At 48.9% G+C, this 16742-nt stretch overlaps 2 protein-coding genes across 2 annotated transcripts in view; one reads left to right on the top strand and one right to left on the bottom strand.

Annotated features, from left to right (window-relative positions):
* Positions 1-16742, bottom strand: part of rock1 (Rho-associated, coiled-coil containing protein kinase 1) — a 35451-nt gene that overhangs the window by 7200 nt on the left and 11509 nt on the right. The window contains exons 3-25 of the mRNA XM_084481064.1: positions 16193-16293; positions 15623-15760; positions 14989-15164; positions 14323-14407; positions 13981-14125; positions 13517-13655; positions 12992-13083; positions 11141-11300; positions 10595-10658; positions 10238-10326; positions 9462-9510; positions 8942-9077; positions 7950-8041; positions 7352-7598; positions 6455-6561; positions 6054-6204; positions 4767-4927; positions 4159-4343; positions 1103-1172; positions 869-972; positions 499-664; positions 296-389; positions 115-200 (exon numbers count right to left, since the gene is read on the bottom strand). Coding sequence (XP_084337190.1) covers positions 115-200; positions 296-389; positions 499-664; positions 869-972; positions 1103-1172; positions 4159-4343; positions 4767-4927; positions 6054-6204; positions 6455-6561; positions 7352-7598; positions 7950-8041; positions 8942-9077; positions 9462-9510; positions 10238-10326; positions 10595-10658; positions 11141-11300; positions 12992-13083; positions 13517-13655; positions 13981-14125; positions 14323-14407; positions 14989-15164; positions 15623-15760; positions 16193-16293 — 2837 coding nt within the window. The remainder of the gene's footprint in view (positions 1-114; positions 201-295; positions 390-498; positions 665-868; positions 973-1102; positions 1173-4158; positions 4344-4766; positions 4928-6053; positions 6205-6454; positions 6562-7351; positions 7599-7949; positions 8042-8941; positions 9078-9461; positions 9511-10237; positions 10327-10594; positions 10659-11140; positions 11301-12991; positions 13084-13516; positions 13656-13980; positions 14126-14322; positions 14408-14988; positions 15165-15622; positions 15761-16192; positions 16294-16742) is intronic.
* greb1l (GREB1 like retinoic acid receptor coactivator) overlaps positions 3098-16742 on the top strand; it is a 77473-nt gene continuing 63828 nt past the window's right edge. Inside the window, exon 1 of the mRNA XM_084481062.1 lies at positions 3098-3181. The gene's annotated coding sequence lies outside the window, so the exon portion shown is untranslated. The remainder of the gene's footprint in view (positions 3182-16742) is intronic.

Raw genomic sequence — 16742 nt, 5'->3', positions numbered from 1 at the left:
CACATAAGATCGCTGATGTTAACGACTAACCAAAGATGAGCTCTACCACTGGATAGAATTCATTGAGAGGAAAAAAACGAGAGAAATTGCGTCCCGTGGGGGGGGGGGGGTTACCTGAGTCTTGAGTGTGCGCTCCGTGCTAAGGGTCTTCTCAAAGTTCTTAACCGTGTTTGCGTTCTCCTCTTTCTGAGCCAAAAACTCTGCAAGTCACAAAGGAGAAATGAATGAGACAACCGACGACGTTAAACCAAAGCACTGTAGAGAGGCTAGGGGCGTCCGGCGGTGGTAGGCTGACCGTCATCCTTAGAGGAGAGCTTCTCGTCCAGCTCTCCCTTCTCCCTGCTGAGGGTCTCCACGTCTTTGGTCAGGGTTGCGTTGGATTCCTCCAGCTAGGAACAGGGATCACAAGCAGCCGGTCAATCAAAACTGGTTCCATTTAGCCAGAAACGTGACCCAAGGAAGAGCAGATGTTTTGGAGGAAAAGCTGGGGCTTTTAACCTTTGCAATAGTAGAGTCCCTCTCTCCGACCTCCTGCTTGTGTCTGGCCAGGGCCTTCTTGTTCTCCTGACTCAGCTCAAAGTACTGCTCCTCCTGCAGCGCCCGGGCCAGCTGCTCAGACTCCGCCTTGGTGACCGTTAGATCCAGCTGAGCCGACAGGGAGTCCCTGTTGGGAGACCAAAGGATCATGGTAGCTTCCACACACATTTTAAATCTTTTTCCATTTACATTGCAGATTCTGGTCAGGCGAGACCACAGCTTATATGTCCTGGAAATATCTTCCAAAAGAATAATAATAATAATGAATAGAAAATAGAAATAATAATTAAATTAAAAATAATGACAAAACTGGGTGGCCCAGTCTCCGTACCTTTCGTTGTGCAGGTCCTGCACCTTCTTCTGCGCATCCTGCACCTGCCGGTTCCTCTCCTCGATCTCCTCCTTCAGCTCCTTCACCTGAGTTTTGTAAAGCGTCTGAGGGAGGGCACGGGAGAGACGGAAGAGGAGAGTTTAGTGTGCACACACACACACACACACACACACACACACACAGAGAGAACACATGACGCATCACTGCACGAGGTCGAGTCAAGGATATACTTACAGAGAAATACTGTTCGGCTTCCAGTTGGTCCTGAAGTTCCCTCATCTGGCCCTCGTTGCCCCTGTACTGCCTGTTGGATAAAGGAAAATAAAGCTATTGAACCCCCACGTCCGGCCGCAGGAAACCCCAGATGCATTTATGACAAGACCCAAAAATCTTCCCACTAATAATACCAAAGTGTTAATAAGGCACTCCTGCTGAGTCATCTAAATAGAGGGGTATTATAATGACACCAGTGGAACGAACGAACACACACACACACACACACACACACACACACACACACACACACACACACACACACACACACACACACACACACACACACACACACACACACACACACACACACACACACACAGCTTAGCGCTGGGCGGAGGGGCTCCGACAGGGTAAACCTTAATCCTGCGGTGTAAACATTGTCAGCAGCGCTGCAGCTTTTGGCACGGCCGTGTCCTAAGCTGGAATAATAGCTCTTATTGGAGCAAAGCAGGCAATTGTGGGGTCATTTACTCCTCAACTTCCCAAGAGCATTAATGAATGGCAGCTCGCTTGGCACTGTGGTGGCGATGGGGGTGATTAGCAGACCTAGCAGCACAGTGCTGTACATTATGACACCAGTTAACATTGCCATGGTTATTGCAGGGATCGAAGCTAGCTAGTATTGATCCCAAAAACAGGGCAAGGGTTAAATGCTGGAGAAGCTTCCCCCCCACCAATCTTTTCTATTTTGCCAATAAAATACTGCTGCATAATTTATTTTCAAGATTTAGATTGTTTACACTGGAAGATCGATGGGACAGTATTGTGGTTTTGATGTGTTACATGCATACGGACACACAACCGCAGCCACACAGATACACATACATTTATTATATTCTAATATTATGGATAACCCCTGAATGTGTTCAAGCTGTCAGTATCAGGTATGGGGTTGACATTTAAACTCGTCGACAAGCAGACTATATTAAGAGGCGTCGGGCAGAAACCCAGAACAAATGACCAATAAGCAAGCGTGTTCACGGGGGTAGGGTTCGGACGGAGGCCCTGATGAAAGAGATAAATAGATGAGGCAATGACGTCGACGGACAGTTTTCAGGGGTCCACTGAGAATAAAAGCTCTTCATGTTAACGGCCCTCTGTCCTTGCCTCTTTGCAAACTCGTTGATTATTTCCACAACATAATGGCGACGAGGACGGGAGTCAATGTATACAGAGCGTGCGGCTGTTTCGGTTTGTGGAGAGCCCGGGGGCCCTAAGGTAATTTCTCCTTAAGGTTTCGCCTTTGCTAGGATTGATCGCAGATCATCAGGTTTTACAGTAGTAATTATATACATATATCGTATAAATATAATTGAACGACATTTAGAAGTTATAACTTCTAAAGGGGGAAATATTGTGGTTTTGATGGGTTACATGTATAGATAGATACAGATACACACCCACTCGCAGCCACACACACACACCCACCCACCCCCACACGCACACCCGCAGCCACACACCCACCCCCACCCCTACACACACATACAGATATTATGGAAAAAGTGTGATGTGCTAAAGTAGTCAGGGCGCTGGGGGAAAATAGTAGCGAGGGCCAAGCGAAACAGGTGGTTGGAGCTAAATGTGATCAAGCTGCCCGTAGCGTACACAGTGGACAGTGCCAAGCCCATGAGGAACAGGTCAGGGTGACATGTGACCCTCAATGTGTTCAAGCTGTCCAGTACCAAGTAAGGGGTTGACATTCAAACTTGTAAACAAGCCGACTATAATAAGAGATGCGTCTGGCAGTAATCCAAAACAATTGACCTATAAGCGAACGTGGTCCGAAGCCCTGATGAAATGGATAAATAGATGAGTGACTTAACATTGATGTCCAGTTTTTACAGTGCACTGAGAATAAAAGCTCTTCGTGTTAATGGTCCGCTGTCCTTGCCTCTTTGCAATCTAGTCGATTATTTCCACAACAGCAGCCCTCCACATGTGGGACCTGGACTATTTTCCTGTCTCTAAGTGCCATGTTGTTTTGGGATTTCTTTCTTTTACGAAAATCTTCAAGAACCCCAAGAAAGAGTCACTCCGGTAGGACGTATTCCAATTTACCATTACAATGCTGAAATGACTATTCAAATGTGTATTATTTTATAAATGTGTTGTTAACACATTATAGGCTCACATCTGTTTCGCCTGGGCCTAGCTGCAAGTGAAAACGAAATGCTTTCCTCATGTCACACCTGATGTACAATAAAGCTTTCACACACGTTCATAGCCACGCAGCATATTCCTACAATCATGGCGACGGAGAAAAGACGGATGGAATACTGAACCCGAACAGCCTAGTGAAGACGGGTTTATGCTCCGCCCCTTCACCAAAACATCCATGTATTTAGAGGATTCAATTAAACTGGAGTTCTATTTTTTCGTCCTAGTGTAAAATACTTTGAGAAATGCCAAAATGTGTTAAATGATCAAAAGCAAAACCAATATTCACGTACCGAGGTGCAATTAAAACTTTGCTTGTAGCGCAGACTGCTATCGAGAACAAAGATCGACTTTAGTGTGAATAAAATAAAAAGTAGCTTTTCTCAAAACGGAAATTGTGGAAATGTGCACAGTCCCATTGAACTAAATTATTTGTTATTATTTAATTGTAACGTACAATGTAACGTACACTCACGTTCAACGTAAAAGGAGCTTACGTCAAGAGTCTTGAGGTGGTGCTCTCCATCACCACAGACAACTACGGGCTAATTATATAGAGGCCTTCGAGAGGAGGCTTTAATATAATATCCTTTTGTGCCTAATAATATTTACTTGGCAAGAAAAATAAAGTTTTTGTAGAATGCCCTCTAGTGGAGAGAACGTTTATCAACCACATGCTGACAGTTGCATTGGCAATGTATAAGCCTGTGTATACAGTGTATAGGTACACAGTAAATATTAATAATGGGCTAAATTTGACCATTCAATTAAAATATAATTTGAATATTCAAATTATTAAGGAATGACATTGGACTGGGATTGTAGCGGGTGATTAACAGCTCTGTTGCGTGGCTTACTTGGTCATCTGCGCCAGCTGGAATTCCAGTGAGCGTTTGCTCTCCAGCGAGGCGTTGATCTCCTGCTTGAGCTGCTTCTCCAGCCCCCGCAGCCGGTCCGTCTCCTGGCTGCGCCCCTTCAGCTCGCTCTGTGCCGTCACCCGCTTGCTGGACTCCGTGTCCAGCTGCACCTGCAGGGCCTTGACCTGGTGGGGGCGGTGGTGGCAACAGGGGAGAGGGAGGGAGTGAGCAAAGGGGTTGGGGAGAGAAACTCGTCGCACCATGAGGGAGACACCTCTTCACGGAGATGGATACACTGACTTTTCTGGTTTTTATGAATGGGAAATGGACTGCCATCACATCACGTGATCTCCTAGTTATGGGAGTGTGTCACTTAACATTAGAGCGACTGAAAAGGGATGTGATATTGAGCTTGCAATCTCAACAATGCAATGGTTGGGATGTGTTTTTATTTTCTAATTTTAGGATTATAATGGCATGCATTGCATCCATACAGCTTCACCTCACCAGAGCAGGGGATCCCACATTCAACATGGTCTAAGGCCCGTGCCTTCCAAGACTCTGCAGTCTCCCTCCCTCCTCCTCCTCCTCCCCCTCCCCCTCCTCACCTCGTCCTCCAGCCGCTCCTTCTGCTTCATCAGCTGCTCCATCTTCTGCAGCGACTGCTTGAGGTCCAGCTCCAGGGTGGAGCAGCGCTTCACCACCTCCACCGCCTTGCTCTCTGCCCGCATCCGGGCCACGCTCTCCTCGGACACCTTCTGCTGTACCGCTGTGAGGGCGGAGAGGGAAGGCGGTGTCACAGCCCAGCAACACGGTGCACCGACCATGCAGGCGGTCGTACTCAAACGCTAGCGATACCGGGCTCCGATGCAGACTTGTGGCAGACGTGCTACACGTTGTTCCCTACGGGATTCGACCCACTGTCTGTCCTTTACCTCTTCACTGGCCTGTCCATAAAGGCTCAAAGACCATAAACAAACGTGTATATTGAAACAAAAATGTGAACTCTGGTCATCACTTTTATAAATGAATGTAAGCATGGCCTCTTTGGTGTTCCCCGGGCACTGCGGAGGGAGATGGTGATGTACATTAGTATCGACCGACTGATGGTATCAGGGCAGGACCCGGGCTGAGAGCAGTACCACCGAAGCACAGCAGAAGGGATGTCGGGCAAGTCAAGGCAACACGTGAATAAAGCCGCACATGTTGTGTAATCCGGACGGTTGGTCTTGCAAAATAAATTAATGTTGGATAAGAGTCCAACTCTTAAATACGCAGTCAGGCAGCGTCCTGACACGCCACGTGGAGATCACTCCCTGACATTCCTCCTCGCTCACACCGCCCTGGGGGAGACGCACACATCTGGGTGTGTGGACGTGTGGGTGTGTGTGTACGTGTACATGTGCACGTGTGCTTGTGTGCAGACTCTCTCCGTGTCAAACGGTCAGGAAGGCCAAAAGGTGAAGAAGGCAGAGCAATGCGATAACCGGTTGGGGGAAAAGGTTCTAAGAAAGGAAATAAAAGACACCGAATGACGAGGGTAGAGCAGTGAAATAAAGGAGTACACAGAGCTAGATAATATGATTACCAAGACGATTTAAGTCTTTGTTTTCATTTTGGGACATTATTTTGTTTATTATTAGGTTGCGTCTTATTTCACCTCAGTGATGTGTAAAGTTACGCTTTCCTAGCTAAATAAAGCCCTTTGAATCATAATAATCACAAAAGGGAAACCCCACCAGAGATAGGGAGGGATACACCCAGAAACACACACACACACACACACACGGAAATAGAGTGCTGGATCTAGATAGAAGGCTGGATCTAGATACCGAGCCAGACAGGGCGTGCTGCGGCACGGCGGAGGGATACGGTGGAGGAGACGGGGCACGTACCGTGCATGGTGGCGGACTTGGCCTCCTCGATGGACTCATACTTGTCGTTGAGCTGTGCCCGCGTCACCCGGTGCTCCGTCTGCTCCTGCTCCAGCCGCTGCTCCAGCGTCTTCAGCCGGTAGGCCAGGTCGATCTCCTGGTTGGTCTTCTCCTGCAGGAGGGAGAGATAGGGTGTGGGGGGAGGTGGTGAGGCGGTGGAGGCCCTCGACATTTTCCGCGCTATATATTTGCACAGCCTACATTGCAGTGATACTTTGGCTTCTAGGGACAAATCACTGCAACTATGTTTACATTTGAACGCCTAGTAAGGCTTTTATTCTTTGCACCGTCACGTCCCACGATGGCGCGCCATATTATAACAGACATAATATGTGGTGGGTGTGATGTGGAGAGCGGCTCACCTTCTCCAGGTTATTGCTCCTCTCCTGGACCTGCTTCCGTTCAGCTTCCACTTTGGACAGGCTGAGCTTCAGGTTGTTGTTGTCCTCGTGCAGTCCCGCCATCCTCACTGACGACCAGAGCACATGCACACAGAAAACATTAACACAACATACGTATACACAAACAGAAATGCACGCTTTATCCCAAACACATCTGGATCTGTCTAATTTTAACATTACAGTGTAGCGTGGTCTTGACGCCAACCCATCGCTACGGGGGAACTCAAAGGCTGGCTGGGCCGTAAAGCACCACTAGTTGACAGGTTAATAAAAGGCTGATGATGGCATTGGCGGTGGCAGTGGCCTACTAGCCAACCTCTGATCAGAGCAGAAGCGGCACTGAACACGTCGGCTGGTGGTCCCGTCAGCAGTGCGCTCATGGTTCTTCGACGGCCGCCTGGAGGGCCGATCTGACTGAGCGGTTCTCTGGAGCAGCGGGGGAGTGACTCTGCGGCACTCTTTTTAAAGGTCTTCGCTGGGTCAGTGCCACTACTATAGCCAAACTCGGTCTTTCATTCACTCCCACGCGATCACAGCAAACCACTGTACTGCAGTATTGGGTTATAGAAATACCACGACGCCATTTCTTCAGCCTCTTGATCCAGAGTCACCTACATATAGCAGAAAATGCCCAAGTAATCATATATATATATATATATATATATATATATATACACTGGGGATCATTACCTATCATATTTATCCATTCACCCCACTCCTGACTTATTTGCTGATAGAGCTTTTGATGCCGGATCCTCGTGTTCTGGCTGATCTATGATCTATGTAGTCTGTTATGGATGTTAACCCACTATCGTCCCGACATCCCGCGCCGGTATGGCCCCAGCCCTCGGGCCGTACCTTGCAGCTCGCGGATCTCCTCGGAGCCCTCGCTGGAGCTCCTCCTCTCGGCCTCCAGCGTGCTCTGCAGCAGCAGCAGCTCCTTCTCCAGCTGGGCCTTCTCGCTGTCCGCCGCGCGGCTCTTCTCCTGCAGCTCGCGGTTCAGGCCCTCCAGCTGGGTCATGGACTTGGCCACCTCCGTGTGGCTCTTCCTCAGCCGCGCCGCCGTGTCCGACTCGGCCCGCAGCAGGTCGTTGGCCTCCTCCAGCTGCCCGTCAAGGAAGGGTGGGGAGGGAGAGACGTTGTTAGGGTCAATTGTGTTATTTTTGTCACTTAGGACTCACTTTTGTTTATGCTTTGTGGCTATGAGAAAAATTAAGAAAAACCTTTTTAGTATCAAGTACTTATACTACATATAGTATAGTATAAAGTACGCAATGGCTATACAAGTGAATGATGAACGAAATTGACAAATTACAGGTGATTGATCATTTTAACAAAGAGGCGTTTCCCTTTGCAGATTACAGATTGTTTTGGCCTTGTCATAGCGCACGCGCGCGCGTGTGTGTGTGTGTGTGTGTGTACATTTGTGCTTGCATGTGCAGACTGTGCAGCATACCTGGTTCTGCAGCTGGACTATCTTGTCGTTGGAGGCCTGTGAGTTCTGGCTAATCTTCCTCATGTTCTCGAGCTGCTCCCTCAGAGTGGAAACTGGAAGAGATCCAACGGGGAACAAGGGATTAGATATGGAGGCTACTCCTAGCCACTGCCAAACACACTCACCCATCCTACACCAGGGTTCACGTGGGTCATCTACAAACACAGAACTAGTGTTTGGGTGGGAGTGCACGTGCGTGTGAATGCCCGCTCACGTGACCCACCACTGGGTCTTAAGAGTCCAACGGCTTAATGTCAATCCACTTAGTGCTGTCCTCTGATGGATGCCAGTGGCAGGTATTCCTAGTGTGGGCATGTGTGTTTTTAAAGGTGCAGCGTGACCACACTCCATTACACTGGCCCATAGCAGTTAGGCTAAATAATTTGGCACACAGCAATGGCTGTTTAGTGGGTAATTGGGATGGAGGTGTTAGGTGAGGTAGTAGTACTTAAAAAAGAAAAAAACACATTCACAATATGGGAGAGCTGTCTCTGCCTGCCCCCTCCTCCCCAGATAACCCTAACCCTCACGCTGGTTGCCAGGTTGAGGACCCTGAACGAACACAAGCGCAAGAGCTTTTTTGAATGAGGATAAGACTTTTTAGGTGGGTCAAAATCTGGGAGGAAGTGGGGTACTACAAGAAAAGTGGATCATAACACACAAGCCAAAACAACAACATTCCAACCCTGAAGAGAATGATTAATTTTTTTCATCTCAAATGTATTGCCGTTGTTATTATACAGATCCTGAAGATTTAAAAGTTATTGATTTCTATGATTGAAATTGTTTTTTGAATGCTTTTTTAATTATTTTTTTTTACAAATTAATCCAAGGGAATTTGAGGGAAAAAACTGCTGATCTGTCTGAATGCCTCCCTCTGAATGTAACCAGCGGTTCAGCATAGAGTGACCAACAGAGATGAACCCCCACGTCTCCCCCAGCGGGCGGCTCACCCTCGTTCTCCAGGTTGCGCCTCTTCTCCGCCTCCTGGTCGGCCTTCCTCTGGTATTCGGAGGAGCGGTGCTGCATCATCATCTTGTCCTTCTCCAGCACAGACAGGCCCGCCTCCAGGCTCTTCCTCCGGTTCCCCTGCAGGGCCACCAGGTAGTCCACGAGAGAGGGAGGGAGGGGGGAGGCAGGGAGGGAGAGAGTGGGAGATGGAAGAAGACATTCAAACGCCACTTAATTCAATGAACCCTTTTCACAGATCGTCTAGGGTCGGTTTTGTCTGCGTCACAGTACTGGGGTGGTTGTTATAAATAGATGTCTACAATGGTGCAGTGCCTTAACCTTAACCGCCAAACCGATAATTAATGGTGAGAGCTACAGCTGTGTTTGTGCTACAGTCTATTGTCCCCGTCTGCATGACTGCATGTGAGTTCCGGGGCGACGTTCTTTAAATTGGCCACATTGAATACGACCCGCAGTGTCAGGGCCACTCTGTGAACAGCACAGTGGATTCCGTTATCTTACTTCCTCATCCAGTTCTTTCATCATCTTGTCCAGCTTGTTGTTGGACATCCTGAAAAAATATTAAATACGTTAATTTATATTTTGTATGTAACCATTCAATAAAAGTCACCGTAAACATGCTGTGAAGTTTTCTTGCATATGACCAATGCGGTTACAAGATATTGTTGGACATCATTTAGGGTATTTTAGCTTGGCTCATGCATGTGCGTGCGTGCGTGCGTGCGTGCGTGCGTGCGTGCGTGCGTGCGTGCGTGCGTGCGTGCGTGCGTGCGTGCGTGCGTGCGTGCGTGCGTGCGTGCGTGCGTGCGTGCGTGCGTGCGTGCGTGCGTGCGTGCGTGCGTGCGTGCGTGCGTGCGTGCGTGCGTGCGTGCGTGCGTGCGTGCGTGCGTGCGTGCGTGCGTGCGTGCGTGCGTGCGTGCGTGCGTGCGTGCGTGCGTGCGTGCGTGCGTGCGTGCGTGCGTGCGTGCGTGCGTGCGTGCGTGCGTGCGTGCGTGCGTGCGTGCGTGCGTGCGTGCGTGCGTGCGTGCGTGCGTGCGTGCGTGCGTGCGTGCGTGCGTGCGTGCGTGCGTGCGTGCGTGCGTGCGTGCGTGCGTGCGTGCGTGCGTGCGTGCGTGCGTGCGTGCGTGCGTGCGTGCGTGCGTGCGTGCGTGCGTGCGTGCGTGCGTGCGTGCGTGCGTGCGTGCGTGCGTGCGTGCGTGCGTGCGTGCGTGCGTGCGTGCGTGCGTGCGTGCGTGCGTGCGTGCGTGCGTGCGTGCGTGCGTGCGTGTCTCCTGTACCTGCACTTCTGCTCCATCTCATCCTTGAGCTGCATCTCCCCGTGCAGCTGTTCCTCCAGCTGGTAGATCCTCTTCTGCAGGTTCTCCAGCTGGACACAGACAGACAGCAGACAGATGTGGGGGTTAATGATATTCTCATAATACAAAGCTGTATATTGAATAGACAACATCCCACTTGCATTCAATGGTCATCACTCTCTCTCAAGCTCGAAAATGTTAGTGTTTAATGGACAATCATGCTACGAGTAGAGCTTACTTACGTAAAACCCAAATCACCGTACATCTACAACAAATAGGTACCAGGGGACCTTAAACATTGAATTCCCATTCCCTGTCTCTACACATTGCAACACTCACATGGCTCTTGTCCTCCTTGGTGGAGCTGCTACGCTTGTCACTGGTCTTGGTGGTGCGTTGAAGTCTGGGCAGAGAAGGTCCAGAGAGGTTTGAGGTCGGGACATGTTGTTTACCAAGCTAAACATGGTTGTGCTAAATACTAACATGACGTGAAGTTGAAGTTATGCGTTTTCCTTTCCAATATTTTTTCATGACACACCGCAACCACACACAGCCAAAAAAAACAAAAAACACTTGCTTGCAATTGTTGTCTTACATTCATCCGTAAAAGAAAAAGGCAAAAATTCAAAAATAACATAACTCGGATGAAATAACACATCCCTGGGATAAACGAATAAGCCCAGAATCTACAGCTTTTTGAACTAGGAGTAATTTTAGGAGTGGGTTCAAAAATATAATGTATAAAATGCCTTCTCCCATTGTAACAAAAACATTGGTATTTTCCATTCTTCTGGCGTACTGTGCCGCGTTTGATTGCTGTCAGAGATGGGAAGGTAGACCCTAAACGCACGAGAGGTTGGGAGTGCGTTGAACGAACAAACGTACTGGTGAGTACTGTAGTAGGTGAAGCCCACGAAGGGGAGTTGGTTGCCCACAAAGGCCTTTGGTGTGGGGAAGGTCTCCTCCTCGCCTCGGTTCTCCTCGATGTCGTCGAAGTTGCTGGTGTCGATGTCGCTGCTGAGCTCTGGCACCACGGGGGCCGCCGCTGCAGAGACAAGCACAGGCAGAGGAAACGCATTGAGGCCTTCCTCTACACTTTGTTGGTGACAGGTTCATACAGGAACACACAACCGTTCATCTAGAGTTAATAATTGTTTTCTGTTATTGATTATTATCATCATCATCATCAGTTTCCCTTTTTACCAACAAGGCAGGAACCTAATCCTCCGGCCTCCTGCGTCATACAGCGGCGCTGCTGAACGCACACCCTTAAGTGTCACAAAAACATAGCCAATCATTTCTCTGCACATGAACCGCACATTTCTAGCCGTTTACCCCCAGTCTAGAGGAACAAGATGGCCAGGAGCTAGCATAGGGTTACTCTGTAGCGGAAGGGGATTATAGACACAGCTTCCACACAACACCTTGTGAGAATGCAAGAAGTACATTTACATAAATAGGGAACTTTTACATTTTGCAAATGTACTCTCCAGGGAAACATAACGCAGTGTTTGTTAGTGAGACTTGCAGGAAATGCGGCTGGCATTTGGCTAAAATTTTGACTTTGTACAAAAGAGAGAGAGACCAGTCAAACAGAGTTCTCTACGTACATCAAATATAGGTGCTGCATGGTAAGCAGTGTGGAAGTTGACTTCAATACATTTTTGCGTGCAAATAGGAGAGACGAATCAAACCATCTCACAAACCGCGCTAATACACATAATGTAATCTTCCCGCACCCAATTTGCACGATACAATGCATGGAGGGGTCGGCTTAGCTCAGGAGCTAGATCAAGTTCATCTGTAACCGGAAGGTTGCTGGTACGATCCCCGGCTCCTCCTAGCTGAGGGTCCCTGAGCAAGACACTTAACCCTAACTGCTCCTGACGAGCTGGCTGGTGCCTTGCGTGGTTGACTCCGCCGTCGGTGTGTGAATGCTTGTAAGTCGCTTTGAATAAAAGAGTCTGCTAAATGCCCTAAATGTAAACGTATTCCATTTTCACCCTGGTCCTCATCCCCCACATTATGTTCTCGTCCTATCGGCCACAGCTAGATTTGTACCAGCGAGATTAGCCCCATGATAGACGAGGAGCTTCTGAGAGACTGCATTTCCCAAAGCCCCTCGCTTTGACTCGGCTGCCTCGTAATCCGCTGAAGGGTTACTCAAAGTTCTCTGGATCACAGACTTATTTAAAATAAGATGTTTAAAGCAGGACGAGGGGTTGTGGTGGGTGGGTGGGGGGGGCTTTTGTTGGCCTGCAGCAAAGTGCTGACTGAAGCCCAGGGCAGTATTTAATATAAACCCACTAAAAAGAGCGGCGTACAGCCACTGGATTTAAAACACTCTTTAAGTTCTAATCCCCCCTCACGACGGTGTCACGCCCCCCCCCCCCCCCGTCCCTCTGCATTAACATTCGCTACAGGGCCGCTTCCCCTTCTCTTGGCCCCCCAACTGCAGCAGGCGTGCTGTCACCGCTCCTGCCAGCACAGACGCTTAAGTCTTGTAAAAGGATACAGAATGAATGGCTCTTCCCCCCCCGCCCCCCCCCCTGCAAGAATTTCCTGCCACTGTCCATAGTGGGCGACATGGAAAAACAAACAATGTCAGGCCGCTTGGGGAAGGGTGTGAGGAAACACTAACAAGTGGAGGGAGATCCATCTGGTGAAATACTGAAAAACACACAAAACTAACGTTTTAAATGTTAAAAAAAAAAATGCCAGCAGACGTGGCCTTACTCTCTCTGACGTTGTCCCACGTCCACTGGTCGTTCTTGAAGAAGGGATGCCGCTTGATCTCGTCCACGCCATTGCGGCCCAGGCGCACCTCTCTGCGGAGCGAGACGCACACGGTTCAGGCATTGAGGAGACACTGGGCGGTTTTACAGGCTCTTCCATTTTCAGGGATGAAATGAGGTGCACACTCGTCAACACGAGTTCATGGGATACACGCAGAAATATATACGCAGAGGGTCGGAGAACAGATAAGAATGTTCTTGACACAAACAAGTTGCATTGTAAACAAAGCACATGCTTTGTACGTAAACAAATACTCTTCCATTGAACAGAACGGGGAGCTGTACAACATGCATGGACAATCTTCTATGTTGTTGTTATGTGCCATCCAGAGCCACGGTCTCTACGGACCGCCCAACGCCCGGAGCAAAACCAGGGGACGGAGCCGAGGGAGTGCTGGAGATTACGGTACCTAACCCTCGCCTTGCTGACCTCGCCCCCGATTGCTACTACGGCGCTATCGCTGACCTGTCGGTGAGGAAAGCACAGATGAGGTTCTTGGCATCCTTGGTGATGTCGCTGTCGTCGGGGAAGGTCAGGGCGTTCTTGTGGTTCATGATCTTGCTGTACGTGCCCACCAGCGAGTCGGCGTAGAACGGCGTATCGCCTGTAACCAAGCAACGGAAAAGGTGCACTTCAGGTATGGCAATAGGGAGGGGTGTACGTTTCCATTTTGGAGCCAGAAACATTTAGATGGCGTCTGTGTGGATTGGGAATCCACAAATAGAAAAAAGGGCATTTGAAATGTCAGTCTCACAAATGTGTGTAAAAAAAAAAAAAAAACCTTTTAGGTTGTTTCTATTTAATTACTCACATCTGACCAAACAAACAAACAAACAAGGTGTGAGTTATAGACTCTTAAGGACAGTGGATTAAAAGACTTTGATTGGCTGCTGCGGTGAAAATAACAAAGGCCTTAACAGCCCACTCACCGACGAGCATCTCATACAGGAAGACTCCCACAGACCACCAGTCACACTCCCGGCCGTAATATCCGTCTCCTCCCTGGGATTTCAGTACCTCGGGGGAAATGTAGTCTGGCGTTCCCACTGCGGTGTCGCATCGTACCATTCCGTCCTGAAAGAGACCAAGCCGCCATTCCAACACAATTATTATTATCATCACACAATTAGATCATATTTATTTACAAAATGAAAAAGACTAAAGCACATCAAGGATTGGCTTGAATCTGGAGGTTCTTTAGGTTCTTATTCATGTTGTCTTGACACATGCATTGTGCCGCCCATGTCCTGGAGGAAGGGCCACTGGGGTACCTTGTTCATTTTCATGCAGGTTCCAAAGTCTGCCAGCTTCAAGTGGCCTGCTTTGTCTAGCAACATGTTATCGGGCTTAACGTCCCTGGGGAGACAAAAACAGAGAGAGAGGCAGAGAGGTGGCGTTAGGGCTCAGGCTACAGCGAATCACAAAGTCTACATATATTTTCAGGGGAAAACAGTGGAAAAAAAAAAGCCCACTCTAAAAGTGCAAAGGCGCACTCAAGTCTAGGCTGACTTTGGTGTCCGTTTACGCTCTCCAGCCCTACTTTATCGCTCACGTTTCACATTGTAATACAATCCGTGCTGCATGGGTCTGAGTGTTTTTTTCCTGCATTCTTTAGGCCTGAATCCGTCTTGCCGGGTTTAATTGAAACGCAGACGATGACGAAAGACACAATTTTCCATTAGGAGCGATGCATGGAGACACTGCGGCCAAAGGAATGCCGGAAGAAGTATTTTTAGCAGTCACGAATGAACAGTGTGACGTTTTTCCACATGTATTAAACCAAAACGGCCATGAACAGCACAGCAAAAAAACTGTGTGTGTGTGTGTGTGTGTGTGTGTGTGTGTGTGTGTGTGTGTGTGTGTGTGTGTGTGTGTGTGTGTGTGTGTGTGTGTACGTGTGTGTGTGCGTGTCTGTGTGCGTGTGTGCCTGTGTGTACCTATGGATGAATCCCATGGCGTGGATGCCATCCAGCGCCAGCACCACCTCGGCCGTGTAGAAGCGCGCCCACTTCTCCGGCACGTCGTAGTTGCTCATCAAGTTGACCAGGTCTCCGCCGGGCATGTACTCCATCACCATGTAGAGGTAGCGGTCGTCCTGGAAGGCGAAGAAGAGCTGCGGGAGGGGAGGGGAGGGGAGGGGGGGGGGGCGGAGCTCGTCACCAGGAAACAGGAAGCATGGGTGTGATACCCTTGAAGATCAGCACCAGCCTACCGCTGATGTAAACGCGCGTGAATTGTTGGCTGTGGGGTGTCGGGGGTTTTAAATGTCACGGGCAGAGGTTTGTTTTGTGTCAAAATACAAACAAGACGATTGATTTTCCGTGGACGGATATTTGAATGTCAAACCAACAGGAGTAGATGATGAGATGAGGGATGAGAGATGATGATGCTGGTCGACGTTTCCCTTTCTGCGGCGCTGGGCTGAGTCACATGCTAATGCGAGTGTCAGGACCATTCAGCACAACCTAAAGTTTAATTCTAGCCCCTGGTTGTGAGAGGAACATCCCTCATGCCCCTTGTACATCTGAGTAGACACGATGTATTCTGGGAATGCTGTGTTCCGTCACGCACCTGCACCACCCAGGCGAAGTTGGCGAAGGCCATGATGTCCCTCTCCTCCCAGAAGAAGGCAGAGTCAGACCTCTTGATCATCTCGAACTTGCTCAACAGCTTCATGGCGTACACCTTCCTCGTGGCTCTGTGTCTGACCTGGGGTGAGAGAAGAACAGTTAGGCATGGTCCTACTGAGACCACCACAACAACAACAACCCACCCTATGAGACTGTCCCACAGGGTAAAAAACAAGGAACAGAAGCTGTTTACAGCAATACATTTCCCTTTCTTGAACTTGCTGCACCTTGCAGATATTTTCCGCTCTGTCTCTGTGCACTAGCAAGCATATTATCATATGTTGTTTGTAGAATGTCTTGTTGAATGTTTGCACCGTAACAAGACTAATTCCTGGTCATTTTATTTGCACAATAAAACAATTATAAAAATATATAAAAAATAAATATAAGATAATACTTTACAATACTACAGCTACAACATTAGTGGACTGAATGTCATCGTGAGTGTACGTTTAACAGACTATTTCACATTGATCCCTCTGGCCTAATGAAGTGTCCGTGGAGGCCTTACCAGTTGCACCTCTCCAAAGGCTCCTCTCCCAATAACTTTGACCACCTCATAGTCCTCCGCTTTCATGCGCAGATCCCGTATCTTACTGATTGTGTCTTTATCTGGAAAGAGAAAACAGGAGACACACAGCAGATGTCAGTGTTTTGGCTCTTTCGTGGTACCATGTCCTCATCCACACACCCCAAGAGGTCATAGAGAGCCCACACACAGCGGAGAAAGCAGGGACCATCTAGTTACCCCACAGCCCCCGGGAATAACCTTTGAGCTAGCCCCGTAGGCTTAGCCAAGCAGTTGTACCTAAAAGCCTATAACAGCGGCTCTGATCAAAAGGTGAGCGCCCCTGCATTGTCGAGATGGAGTAGCAGAGGTGGATTTATCCAATCAGGAACAACCAACGTGTTGGCAGGCGCACCAGAAGAGGAAAACGTATTTTTGGTGGACAAAGGGATGCTGCACGGCAGCCAAAGGAAAGCTGTTTTGGAGCCCTGCTGTAACAATGGCGGTTCCCCCCATGGGCAGATAAGTATTCTCTGATCTGCCAAATGTGGTC

Source organism: Micromesistius poutassou (assembly GCF_964030765.1).
Source record: "Micromesistius poutassou genome assembly, chromosome: 16".
In the NCBI taxonomy this organism is placed as follows: Eukaryota; Metazoa; Chordata; class Actinopteri; order Gadiformes; family Gadidae; genus Micromesistius; species Micromesistius poutassou.
Note: the sequence above shows the minus strand (reverse complement) of the source record. Positions and strands in the feature narration are given on the sequence as shown.